The 14392-nt window shown below is 47.8% G+C and overlaps 1 protein-coding gene across 13 annotated transcripts in view; it reads left to right on the top strand.

The window, feature by feature from the left end:
• RPH3A (rabphilin 3A) overlaps window positions 1-14392 on the top strand; it is a 218049-nt gene that overhangs the window by 165642 nt on the left and 38015 nt on the right. For all 13 annotated transcript variants that reach the window (XM_081036958.1, XM_081036949.1, XM_081036951.1 and 10 more), the window contains one exon: window positions 6504-6650. In XM_081036958.1, the coding sequence (XP_080893084.1) occupies window positions 6504-6650 (147 nt within the window). The remainder of the gene's footprint in view (window positions 1-6503; window positions 6651-14392) is intronic.

The raw sequence follows: 14392 nt of genomic DNA on the forward strand, positions 1-14392 counted from the left end.
TCTTAAAAGGCAGTGGCATGGAACAATTACTTATTATCAGGGATCTGGACTCGGCTCTTGGCTCTGATGACCTTCGCTGGGCTCACTCGTGCAGTCTAGGGGTTGGCTGATCTCTGCTGGCTGTAGCTGGAGTGTCTCAGCTCTGATCTACATGTCTCTCATCCTCTGATATGCTGTCCTGGGCTTGTTTTCACGGTCATGGCAGAAGTATACGACAGTAAGCAGAAACACACCAGCCCTCTGCAGGCTTCCCTTTGGGACTGGCACAAGATCACTCGCCTGCATTTTACTGACCAAAACAAGTCATACGAGGTCGGACAATGAAGTTCACGAACTCATCCTAGAAAAAGCGCTACACACCTCATTGCTGAATATCACTACAGTCACCTTCGAAGCACTCCCCTTGGGAAGCTATGCACCGACACCAGCACCTAGTCCACCCTTTAAAGCAATTTTGGAACTCTTTCTGGAATGGTCATCAGAGCTGCCATCGTATTACCCTTGATGTCCTGAATGTCATCAAAATGTCTTCCTTTCAATATTTCGTTTATCTTTGAGTAAAGAAAGAAGTCATTGGGGGCCAGAGCAGGTGAGTAGGGAGGGTGTCCCAATACAGTTATTTGGTTACTGGCTAAAAACCCTCACAGACAGTGCCGGGTGAGCTGGTGCATTGTCGTGATGCAAGAGCCATGAATTGTGGGCAAAAAGTTCAGGTCATTTTCATCTAATTTTTTCACGCAGCCTTTTCAGCACTTCCAAATAGTCAACTTGGTTAACTGTTCAGTCCAGTTGGTACAAATTCATAATGAATAATCCCTCTGACATCAAAAAAAAAGTTAGCAACAGCGTTGCAACAATTTCACGAACTTAAGTGTCAGACCTCCTAAGTCCCGGCAGGATTCAAGGGGTAGGAAATAGATTCTGACTCTTTGGTGGGGGCAATTTCAAATTCACCTGGCAAAGGGCACAGCTGCTTAGGAGGGTGAAGTATTGAGGTCATCAGTGCAATAAACCATATTTCATGCCTTTATTAAATTTCCAATATTAAATTCTTCATACGTTTTTGTCTTGATTTCCTTTCCTAGTATCCTTGCTTTGCTAGTGTTGGGAACCCAGCAGTGCCATCTGGCCGACGAGAGCAGGGAGCGCCTGGTCCGTGCCCACTCTGCCCTTCTGTAGCCCACTCCCCTGCAGCCCTTTGAGATCCCCTAGGGAACTGCAGAGCACAGTTTGAAAACCATGCCTTAGATAATTTGGGGGAATAAGAGGCAGGTAGCTTTCAATACTTCCCCCAGGAAGCCTTGTCGTAAGTGTGTGAATAAGAGTAGAGACCTGCCAGTCCTCTTTGCTCTGATTTGTCACAGCCAGTAAGCCAGGAGTCTCTCCTCGAGCAGCTTCTGAGGGTCGCAGCAGGAAACAGACATGAAATCATTCTCACATAACAGATCTAGAAACAGACGTTCAGAGCACTGCAGAGCTCCAATATGCACTGCTAATAAATGGCAGGTTTAGGATTCCAATCTCAGAACTCTGCCAGGTCAAGGAGGGCTCAAGCCGGCACAGAGTAGGCCCTCTGGATATTTTCTGGATTGGATACAATGCTCTGAGAAACTTGTCTAAAGAAGCAATACTTTGGTCTCCAGCCTTGGTCTTCAACAAGATCCCAACACTGGACTCTGGCCTTAAGGACATGGAGTTGGAATCCTGTGGCCAGGGGCTCTTGACAAAGAAGCCACCACCTTATCCCAGAAGCATTCATGAGATCCCCATGCTCACAGTGCTGCCCAACCAAGGGGGATGCCCAGACAAGCCCAATTGCTCCCTTGAGAGCAAAGGCTTTGGTTTGAAAAACCACCTCATTTCCTTCTTCTGCTGGTCTTTGGAATTAAAACAGGGACATCCACAAGAGGCTTGTGAGTCCCCAGTGAGACCAACCGGAGACATTTGCAAACACTGGATGAGCTGTTTGTCAACTGCGTGTTTTGGAGCAGAGGATGAGGAAAGATTTTGGAGAGATGCCGGCAGCCTCCCGCAGGCCTTCTACTCGTCTGCAGATGGAGGCAATTATCCTAGGTGGGCCCTGTGGGGGACCCCCATCCCCCTACATTCCTGGAGCCATTCAGGTCCAGCAGCCTCCGTCTCCACACTCTGACCCCTGTGAGCTGTGTGGTGGCGTGAGAAGAATTGGCGCCACGTCTGGCCCATGGCTGACCGTGCCCGTGACCAGACTGTGAACTGCAGGAACGTGCCCTTGGAGGGGCACCACTGGGTACGAGGCCCAGCATCTCACCTGTACTCGGTGTTGGTCACTGAACTGCATTGTAAAGGCAGGAAATAAATGGAGGGCGATCAGAAGAGAATGATGGAAGGAAAGTGGGGGTGAAGAATGGAAGACCAGGGGTGGTGAAGACATCCATTTCCATGGTAATCTAGAGAGACCTGGATTAGGTTATGCCTAAGGCTCTTTAGAAAGGATGGGTGGTCTTCATTATGCAGGAGTCCAATATATTCTTTAAAAATAATGGGAAGACACATCAGGCTGAGGGATAATAACACATGGTAAGGAAGATCTTTCTAGCAGAACGGCACAGACTCCTTATGTGAGAGTGGGGTCTCCATCTCGGGGAGCATCAAGCAAGGCTGGAAGGACCCCTGCTAGGGAGGCTGTGGCAGACAGACTTTCAAGTGATCCTCCAATGGTCCCCACCTCTTGGGATCCAGGCCTTTGTATAATCCCCTCACCTTGAGTGTGGGTGGGACTTGGGATGGGGTGTCACCCTTTTGATGACATTATGCCACGTAAGACTATCTCAGTTGACAGGAGCTGGAGATTTTCCTTGCAAACTGGATGAAGGAAACAGTCCACAGGATGTCACTGGAGCTCCTCTTGGTTAGGAATTAGAAGCTGACTCCAGGACCTGGGGGTGGCCTCTTGCCAACAGCTTACAAAAAGCCAGGGCCCTCAGCCACCCAGCTGCATGAAAATGAATTCTGCCAACAACCCAGATTTGCCTGGAAGTCAATCCTCCCCAGTCATGCCTCCAGATGAGAATGCAGCCCGGCCAACATCTGATTGTCGGCAGCCTTGTGAGACTCCGAGCAGAGGACCCAGATAAGCTGTGCCCAGACTCCTGACGTGGAAACTGTGAGCTAATACATGTGTGTCGTTTTAAGCCCCTCAGTTTGTAATAATTTGTTATGCAGCACAGAAAACACGCACAGACACTGAAGTTGGGGCTTTGTACCACCCTGTCTTTGTTTTCCAGGGGGCTGGTTTTTTCAGTTACCTAATGCTACAGAACAGATCACCTTAAACTTAGCGGCTTATAATGCCAGAAACCACTTATTACGCCTCACAGTCTGTTGGTAGGGACTGAGAGTGGCTTGGCTAGGTCGTTCTGGCGGCAGATTCCTCATGCCGTCGTAGTCCTATGTCAGCGGGGGTTGCAGTCATCTGACGGCTTGATGGGGGCAGGGGGATCCACTCACACCGCTGGCGAGTTGGTGCCGGCTCTTGGCTGGGGGCTTCAGTTCCTCTCTACATGGGCCTCTCCACCTGTGTGATGTTTGGGAGACGTGACATAACATGCCAGCTGGCTTCCCCTCACGTGAGTGACCTAAGAGACCACGGCAGAATGTCTTTTGTGACCTGGCCTTGGAAATCACACTCTGTCACTTGCACTGTATTTAGTTGGTCACACAGGACCAGCCTGGATTCGGTGTGGGAGGGGACCCCACAGGAAGGGTATGAAAACCCAGAGGCAGGCAGGAGTCCTTGGAGACCATCTTGTAGGCTGGCAACCATATCGATCTTCCTTCACTTCCTCAGGCACCCTGCCCGCTCTCTCAACCCCAGGCCTTTGTAAACACCATTTCTCAGCCAGACCTACTCTCTTCCTCTGCCTTTCCCTTCCTCAATTCCAGCTTATCTTTGAGGTCTCAGCAGGGGCCAGCCATAGCTTTGTGGGGCCTGGAGCTTCTATAGGGTAGGGGGTACTCTTCAAGATAAAGAAGACAAAAATATCTTGCTTTCACAAATTTGTAAGATCATATGACCATTACTTGGGCCCTTCCCAGGGTCTTGGGAGGTACCTGTGCAAATAGAGGGTCCCAATTTAAGATTCGCCAGCATCACAGTAAATCCTCATCAGGGTCTCAGCATAAATGTCATTTCCTCGGGGAGCTCTCCCTGATCCCCTAACCTAAGTACCTTCTATTGCTTTGGTCTTCCCATGGGTCACACTTATCATTAGGTGTTTAACATCCCTTCTATTCAAAAACGTTCTGTGCTTACTTATTCTTAGACACTATCTTAAATGCCACAGATATAACAGTTAACCAGACCCAGACCAGGCCCCTTCCCTCCTGGAACCTACGTACTGGTGGAGGGGCAGCAGAGAGAGGCAACAAACAAGTAAACAACAGCACTCTTTAAAAGATAATTTCACTTAGAAAGTGAAGAAAGTGAACCTGGGCAATGGGAGATCAAGGAGGAGTTGACATTTGAGCCCAAACCTGGATGATGAGAAGGAGCCATCTATGGAGAGATCTGGGGAGATAGGTGTTCCTGGAAAGGGGGACAGCAAGTGCAAAGGCCCTGAGGCAGAACCCAGGTTTTGGTGTTGGAGGTTGAGCAGTGAGGCCAGCAGTGTGGTGATAAGGGGGTGATGAGGATGGAGGCAGGTTAAAGACAGATCACGTAGGACTTTGCAGATGGGCAAGAAGACTGAGTTCCTTTTCTATTAAGGTCAAATTCACATAACAAAATTCACCATTGTAAAGTGTATAATTCAGTGACATTTAGCACATTCGCAATGTTGTGCAACCATCCCTTTTATGTAGCTCTGGGTTTTATTCTAAATCAATGAGAAGGTATTGGGGGGTATTGAACAAGGGGTTTGAGCGTGTTTAGCATTTGTTCACCCCTAGAATCCCCAGCTTCAAAGCAAGGTGTGTTTCCACTAGAATTTCACCTTCCTTTCCTTTCTCCCCATAAGATTTGCACCACGGCTTCTGCTTTCAAACCCTTCACACTCTGCTCTCAGAGCAAACCAGCTAAGAAGGGAAGATGGCGGAAGGGGTGGAGGGAGGAAGATGGGCTTTTGACCAACATTGAGTGTCAAGAGGCAATTTCATGCCTGCTGATGTGATTAGCGTGGTGGAAGTGATGGAGGCTGGCAGCTCTAATGGGCGCTGGCTCTGGAGGACTTGTAGTGACTGGTTTTTTCCCTGAAGGGGACAAGAATTTCTAGTGGTGTTTACCCCTGCCTTCCACTCGGGTGATGCCCCTCTGCGCCCTGGGCGTGGACCGTGTCGTTAGTGGAGACGATCGTGATTAGCGTAGACCACAGCTCTCTGCCAGCAGCCATTCAGTTCCCTCCATGTAGTGGAGGTGAAGTGTGCAGGCTGCCCAGGTCTCAAGCCCACCTCTGCCACTTCCCAACCACGTGACCTTGGGCAAGTGTTCTGATTTCTCCACATCTGAGTCTCCTCATCAGTAAACAGACAATGGCAATCCCTGCCTTGTAAGGATGCTGTGAAGATTAAATGAGGTGATGCAGGCACACAGTAGGGCTGATGTGAGGATTAAATCAGGAAATGCAGGTACCTAGTAGGAATGATTTGAGGGCTAAATGAAGTAATATGGACACACAGTAGGGATGATGTGAGGAATAATGAGGTAATGCAGACACGCAGTAGTGATGTGAGGATTAAATGAAGTAATGCAGGCACATAGTAGGAATGATCTGAGGACTAAATGAGGTAATGTGGGCACACAGTAGGGATATGAGGATTAAATTAGGTGATCTAGACACACAGTAGGGATGATGTGAGGAATAATGAGATAATGCAGGCACACAGTAGGGATGATGTGAGAACTAAATGCAGTAATGTGGGCATGTGATAGGGACATTGTGAGGACTAAATGAGGTAATGTGGTCACCCAGTAGGTGCTATGTCAGTATTTGCTTTTTAAAAAAGAAGAGTACAGAATAGAACTTAAAATGCTATGGGAGTTTTTGAGGCTGGAAATCTGGATGTTTATATGAAATTAAGAGATTTTTATAAATCTATTGGCAACTAGTTTAAATTGATTTAAAAAAATAAAGTCTGTGGCCCAAACCAAGCATCTTTGTGCCAAGCAGGGGCTGGGGTCTACCTGGGACCCAGGACTTCTGACCACCCTTCCAGAATTGTTTCCACTCCAGTTGTAGAAGTCTACTTTTCCTAAGAACTCATTACTCTCCTGGTTTCCGTGAGCTTCCTGCAAATGCAGCTTACCATGTGCTAAGAACATCATAAAAATAAACCCATTGTACAGATGAGCAAACTGAGGCTCTAAAAGACAGGATTCTTTGGCCCAGAGTCTCCCAGCCAGGGAGTTTCCCAGGAAGGATTTGAACTGGAATTTACCAGACTCCAGGACGTAAGGCCTAACCACTGTTTTACACTGCTCACTGGGTTTTCTGTCCAGCCTTACCCCTTTCCAAATTCCCTTTCAGGCTCCAGGCAGGCTGGTCTGTCCATGCTGGTGGTCAGCCCGACAGACAGAGGAAGCAGGAAGAGCTGACAGATGAGGAGAAGGAAATTATCAACCAGGTGATCGCTCGGGCTGAGAAAATGGAAGAAATGGAGCAGGAGCGAATCGGGTAAGTCCGGACACTTCTCACTGCTTCTGAGAGCCCCTGAGGTATAAGGGCCAGGAGGATGTGCTGGGGTGGGGGCCGGGGCTGCCTTTGGGGCTTGTCATCTGTGACATGCCGGGCCACTCACCCAGGCAGAACTAGAATCCTCGTTGCATGAGGTGTGAGAAAGCTGGAAGAGGAGAAAAGAGGATAGAGGAGGGAGTGGGCCAGGAGCTGGCTGGGGATCTTGGCTGGAGGTGTGTTCAAGAGGAGGAAGGGGGGATCTTCTGATAGAGAGATGGGGGACTGTGACTGGCAGCTGGAGGTGTGTGTGTGGACACAGGGGTCTGAGTGAACACAATTGCCGTTGCACAGTTCTAGTGACACTGGCCGTGTAGATGCCAGAACCTATAGCTGAGGGTGGGGTAAGAAGGAGAGAGTGTGTCAAAGAGACAGCGCATACAACGTGACTTATATAAGAGACCCGGAGAAACCAGTCCTGAAAGGGCGCCAGCACGACAGCGACGCAGCACAGGTTAGCCTGGTGAGTCTGCACTCCAAGAACTGGGGTCTGTCCCAGCTCCCCGCTCTGCACCCTAGACACCTCGCTTCACCCCTCTGAGCCTCCGTTTACTCGCTAGTGGCATGGGGACAAGAAGAGTAATTATCCACAGGATTGTTGTCAGGAGTAAGTGAAATGAGGCAGGTACGGTTCCTGGCCCCGGCCCTGCAATACATCGTGTTTAATAAATGGTAGGAAGAGAGAACGAGAGGGAGTTTGGAGGGCAGACATTTAACAAAATGTGTATGGGAGAGAAGCAAGGAATGTAAGGACGTGTGACGGTCGTGTCAGAGAATGACAAAGTTATGAGCAGGAACAGTGCTAGAGAGAGGGGGAGCCATAGTGGGTGGGCTGGAGAAGAGAGGAGTGGAGGAAATGTGCGTGATCACCAGAGTGGGGGGAACGAGAAGGGAGGGTGAGCGTGCATGGGGGTGGCTCAGGATGGGTGGAAACTCTGGCCGTCAGGATGCAGGGGACCACTGCATGGGCCCCCATGACGGACCCTCAAATGGGAAATGGGAGGAGGGCTGGGATTCCACCTCATCCTTCAGCCCCCTCCCCAGGCCCTTGTGCCCGGGGCAGGCTTTGCCAACTGCTTCCAACTGCTGGAGGCACTGAGGTGCCCATTTGTCTTCCTACCCACACACCCAGCTGCGGGTTAACAAGGCTGTTGGATGGAAAATGATGTGATGAACACATGGGAAGTGGGTGCCTTTGATTTGAGCCTCTGAAGATAATTTTACTCAGGGCAGGCTGGGGAGATCAGGGCTGGTGCTGACAAATGACAAAGACCCGCCACAGCCCGTGTCAGCTTCCCCAAGACGTTGCTGAAGGGATAGATGGGTCTTCAGGGGCCTGCTTGTACGGTTGAGTTTTTATTTTGTCTTTTGAAAGATATATCAGGAGTGGGGAGTTGTCCAAACTGGAGGTCTGTGAGTGTGTGTGTGATCGTGTGTGTATATATGCGTGTGTGTGCCTGTGTGAGTGAGTGTGTGCCTGTGTGTGTTCACCTCACCCAACAGTGGGTCTCAGCCTTGTGGGAAGGAGGAGGGAAATGCATGTTAAGGATAAACCCTCGGAAGCAGGAACTCTCAGCCTCTTTCCTGCAGAGAACTTAACCACCAGCTAACACATTTTATATTTTACGTGCTTACTTTGACGATTGTTTACCTCTCCCTATTAGATTATAAGAGGCCCAAGGGTAGAGAGTTTTGCCTGTTTTGTTCACTGACTCTCTAGAGCCTGGTACATAGTAGGTGTGCAGTAAAATATTTGTGGAATGAGTGAGGGAATATGGCAGCTGCTGCTGCCCCCCAATTTCCTTCTACATCTGTGGCCAAGAGGCTAAAGGGTTTAGAATCTTGAAGCCCAGCGTCCAAATTACCAGGGAAGGCTCTCTGATTGGCTGGCTTATGTCAGGTGCTATCTCTCATCCAATCAGCTGTGGCCATGAGTGCTGCCCATGTTGTACGAACGTAGCCACTGGTCTGACTCAGGGGGTAAAGTTAAGGGTGTGGGGGGGACTCTGTGGACTGAGAAGATTCTAGCTTGAACACACTAGAGCAGGGTAGATGGGTTTCCTGCCTTATCCTCTATGTCCTGCAATATGGCCTTGACCAACCTGGTGACATGGTGCACGAGCACGGTACTTAATCACCAGGACTCCAGAATCAGAAAGACCTGGGTTCAAATTCCAGCTCTACCACTTACCCCCACGTGACCTTGGGTAAGCCATTTACCTCCCTGTGCCTCAGTTTCCTCATATGCAAAATGGGGATAACATTAACACATGCTTCTCAGTGAGTGTTTCACATGCAAAGGATTATTGTGGTGCACCCGCTCAGTAAAGGGTGGCAATCATTAAGCAATGGATTTGCTGGTGACTCTTCGGTTTGTCATTGGCCAAGCCCTTTGTTCTAGAACTATGCCCTGAGACTCCTGTTTGGCGAGCCCTGGAATTCCAGCAGCCCCTGACTTCTTCTGAAGGGCCAGGCCCTTGGTGACCGAGTCTCCCTTTGCTGAGACGCTGTGTTTTCTGGCTGAGTGGGAAGGACAGTCCCCAGGATTCTGGCTGTGGCCATCTCCCCACACCCTTGCAGCAGTGAGACCTCGCTGACAGCATCGCCAGAGGCAAGCCCAATGCTATTTGTGTCTTATGAGCTCGAACCTGTCCCCATTCTTGTTCTTCCCACGCTTCCCTGGGAGAGGATCAGAGAGGAGTCAGATAAAAGCAAAGCGGCATGTCAGATATGGAGTGAGGCTGAAAGCAGGGTGCCTTTAGGGCTCCCAATTCACAACCTGAGGTTCTCTGTGAATCAGCCTTGGGAATCTCAGTTTCTCCACCATCCAGAGAGGCCGGTCAGTCCGATTCTGAGGATCCTTCCTGCTCAGACTATGGTACTGGGGGGTGTCTGGTGGAGGACCCCGCACCATGTGGTTGGCTGCCCCTCTCAGAGTAAATGAGCCCCTTCTAACTGTGTTAAAATTTCGCAGAACTAGCTGCATCCCTTTCTGGGCCCAGACACCCACTTCTGTGATGCTGAATCTCCTTTTCTCTAATCTGAGTGAAAGCCATCTGGAGAGGTGTGAAATCATTGTTAATAAACGTAATAAGTCATCATCATCATCATAGGTACCATTTATTGAGCACTTACTATGTGCCAAACACTGAACCTCAAAACATCATACGAATTAACTCATTAACTGCTCCCCTCGACCCTGTCAAGTAGGTGCTATTATTATCCCTGTTTTGCAAGTGAGGAAACTGAGGCTTAGAGAGGTTAGGTCACTCACCCAAGGTCACAAAGAGTCAAGATGTACAACCTGCCTGGCTGACTCTCCGAATTCTGCTCTTAACTAGTAGGTGTTTTTCATGAAGGCTGGACCCAAAATTTCTAGACTGCAGAGCATGGACATTTTCAAGGCTCAGGTATGGAGTGGACATGTTGAGAGCTAGAAGCTGGAGCCCTTTCTATGCTGGCACTATTCCTTCCAGATCTGTTGGTACCTCCTAAGCTGCCAGAACTGGTGTCCATGCTCATGTGGCTCTGAGCATCTCAGGGAAGACTCTCCCCCAGGCCTCCCAGGAGGTGCCGCCTTTCTGGAGCAGTTTTGCTAGAGTCAGCTGCCCAAAGAGCCCCAGACAATGCAGCAGACCAGAGCTGGTTCTCTTCCTGCAGCTTCTTTGATTCTGCCCAACCTTTCCTCCCCACTCAGCCCACAACCAGCTCAGCTTTCTTCAGCATTCCTGAAGGAAGAGATGATGGCCAGAAGGAAAACTCATCAAACTGCCTCATTTGCCCCCATATTCCTATTCAAGTGCTAAGTGGGATCTCAGAGTTTATTTTGCATGCCCTGATTGCTACAGGCTTTCTGTAATCATTAGGACACTTGGCTTCCAAAAGAGGAAATGAATGCCAGCGAGCTTGTTTCACTTATCTATTGCTGCATAACAAAGCACCCCAAATTTGGTGACTTCAAGCAACAGCACTGTATTATTTTTCCTGATTCTGTGGGTTAAGAATTCAGGCAGGGCTCTACTGGGTGGATTTTCTGCTCCACGTGGCATGAGCTAGGGTTGCTCACTCAGCTGCATTCAGCTGGTGGCTTGGCTGGACTGCAAGGTCCAAGAAAGCTTCGCTCCCATGTCTGTGCCTCAGTGCACTCTATGTGGCCCATCTCTTTCCACAGGATCTTTCCCTATTCAGTAGCTTGGCCTGAGCAAATTTATATGGCAGTTAGATCCCAAGAGAACAAAGATGGAAGTTTCCAGAATTCTTAACCACTAGGTCAGAAACTGGTAGGGCACCACTCTACCACGTTCTATTGGAAAGGGGAAATAGATCCCACCTCCGTATGGAAGAATGATTTATGCATCCAGGGAAGGAAGCCACCTTGGGGTACTACCATAGTATGCAAAAAGGGAAATTTTTTTTTAATTAATTTTATTGGGGTGACAATTGTTAGTAAATTTACATAGATTTCAGGTGTACAATTCTGTATTACATCGTCTATAAATACCATTGTGTGTTCACCACCCAGAGTCAGTTCTCCTTCCATCACCATATATTTGATCCCCTTTACCCTCATCACCCACCCCCCACCCCCTTACCCTCTGGTAACCACTAAACTATTGTCTGTGTCTATGAGTTTTTGTTTCTCATTTGTTTGTCTTGTTCTTTTTGGTTTATATACCACATATCAGTGAAATCATAGGGTTCTCTGCTTTTTCTGTCTGACTTGTTTCACTTAGCATTATTCTCTCGAGATCCATCCATGTTGTCACAAATGTTCCTATATCATCTTTCCTTAACGCCGAATAGTATTCCATTGTGTATATGTACCACAACTTCTTTATCCATTCATCTATCGAAGGACATTTTGGTTGTTTCCATGTCTTGGCCACCGTAAACAAAGCTGCAATGAACATTGGAGTACACGTGTCTCTATAGAGAAATGCTTTTATATTTTTGGGGTAGATACCCAGGAGAGCGATTGCTGGGTCATATGGTAATTCTATTCGTAATTTCTTGAGGAACCTCCACACTGCCTTCCATAGCGGCTGCACCAGTCTGCATTCCCACCAACAGTGTATGAGAGTTCCAAAAAGGGAAATTTAATATAAGGATTCAGAGATAGCTCAAGGAATCTGAGGGCAGGAACACAACTTTGCTTCATGAAAGGTCTACTTCTCATCCCACATGGCAGAAAATCTACCCATGCTACACCTCCCCTGCTAAAACTCCCTAAGAAGAGTTTTATAACTCTTCTTAATCCTAATTCCAAATTCCCAGAGAAGCATCTCTGATTGGCTCAGCTCACCCCAAGTGCCCGCCCCTCATCCAATCAGCTTTGGCCAGAGATGCCAGGCTGCACAAACATGAGTGCTTCTCCTGAGTGTAAAAAAGGGCCTTTGTGAGTTGGACAGACACCCATGAGGTGTCCACAGGACTATTAGATGTATTAAGACTGGAATTAAACATTTTACTGGGGAAATTTGGGTTTATGGGTTTGTTTTGTTTTGTTCTGTGTTGTGTTTTTTTTTAACCTTTTTCCCAATGGTAGGTCCCTCTGCATCCTTATTATATTTACCTCTGTCTAGAGCCTCTCAAAGGCATTTGCTCATATATCCTGCCTATGAAAGGACAGGCAGCCGGGTGGATTGCATTCGAGGTCAACTTCCCTCAACAGATGGGCCCAAAAAAGTAATTAGGATTTGTCATTAACCTTGGTGTCCAGATGCTGTGATGGAGAAGGAAGTCAGAGAGACACAGCCTGTTGTTGACAGAATCTGTTGGATTCCTATCACATCCTCATCTCAGTTCCATCATCTCCTATATTTTTGGCACAGAATTTTTCCAAAATGTGGACAGAGGGAGAAGTGAGTAATAGTGCTTGGAACTTTCTACATCAAATTGGGTAGGCGTCTTTCCTATGGTTTGACAAGCTAACAATAAGCCAGGTCATACTCTCCTCTTTCTAAAAGATGACCCCCCCCTCCACCATTTTATTGACCTTGAGTCCTAGACATTCTGTGGATAGGATTCAAGGGTCTGGGCATCTGATATTATAGACACATTTATGCATGTGTCTGTGTGCATTTTTACAGAAGAAATATTCATAGATGTCACCAGATTTGGGGGAACTCTGAATCGTCAGTGTTAAAACTACTGAGTAATATCTCGGTTTTCCCAGAGATTGGCTCAACACTTTCTAATGTCCTATAGCCTTAGTACTTTATGGAATTTGTACAAGATGAAAATGGAAATCTTAATTTCCTCATTAGTTCAGTGTTTGGCATAAAAGAGAGAACAAAGACAGAACATATTAAATGAACCCTAAACCCAACTGACCAAGCCTCTCAAGGAATCACTTCAATCTCCCAGTGTGAGGTTGGACTGTGTGGTCTCCAAGTTTCTTCAACTGTTTACATTTGGGGACAGATAATTCTTTGCGATGGACTGCCCTGCGCATTGTAGGATCTTTGGAGTCTCTGGCCTCCACACACTAGATACCTGTAGTAACCCCCCACCCAGATATGACAACCAAAGATGTCTCTGGACACCATCACGTGCCCTCTGGGGGGGGAGTAAATTACCCCTTGTTGAGGACCACTGCTCTAGCCCTTTTGTTGGGTGGTTCACAAAAGGAAGAAGCGAACTTGAGAATTTTCCTGCAACCATACTCAACTTCTAGGGAAATACTAATAGCCCAGTCTTATAAAGCACTGTGTGCCAGCTCGTGCACAAAGCTTTACATAGATTCCTCTGCATAATCCTAAACAACCCTATGCAGTAGGCCATGTTGTTACCGTTCCCATTTTACAGATGCGGAAATGGAGGCACAGAGAGGTTAAGCAACTCCCCCAGGGTCACACAGTTAATAAGCAATTACAAACCCAGGCTGGCTGGCTCCAGAATGTAGAGTCTTCTTCTGCTGTTCTATAGAGAGACAAATATTTATGACCAAGCAGTGTGTTAGGAACTTTTCAAATATGTTATATTTCCTTCAATTCCCATAATGTCCTCACTGAGAGACAGACTGGTATCTCTGTTTTACAGCTGAGAAAACAAGCTCAGTGAGGTTAAGATATTTGCCCAGGGGCACATAGCCTTTGCATGGTCAAACCAGACTTTGAACTTGAATCTGTCTTTCCACTTTATCCCATTGCTTTTGAGGGTACAGACAGGGAAGGCAATTGACAAATGACTTCAAGGATTTAGGGAAATCAATAATCTCCAGGGATGTCTCAGACACAGGTTAATGGGTTCAGTGTCACACACTTCTTGCTTCAGTGAGACAGTTCATTCCTGTCCACTGTTATGACCCTTGTTCCCCGTGGGCCTTGACACCTACATCCTCTCAACTCTACTTTCTACGCCAGAAAAGGGTAGTTGGAAGGGTTAGAAAGAGCCCCGACCATTAGTACTGAAATATAACAAAGACTCATTCTTCTGAAGCGGGTCACAGCATGGGGGCAGCTAGACCTGGCTTCCAACCCCATCTCTGCCACTCACGGGCTGTGTGCCCTTGGGTAAGTGACTTCCCCTCTGCGTGCCTTGGTTTCTCCATCTGTAAAATGGGCGTGGATAATAGAACAGATCTCACACGTGACTTAAGGATAGATGACTTAAGGAAAATAATACTCGTAGAGTGCTTGCACAGCACCTGGTAACTCTGTTCCTGATTTTGTAACCACCCAGCA

Source organism: Rhinolophus hipposideros (assembly GCF_964194185.1).
Source record: "Rhinolophus hipposideros genome assembly, chromosome: 24".
Lineage (NCBI taxonomy): Eukaryota > Metazoa > Chordata > Mammalia > Chiroptera > Rhinolophidae > Rhinolophus > Rhinolophus hipposideros.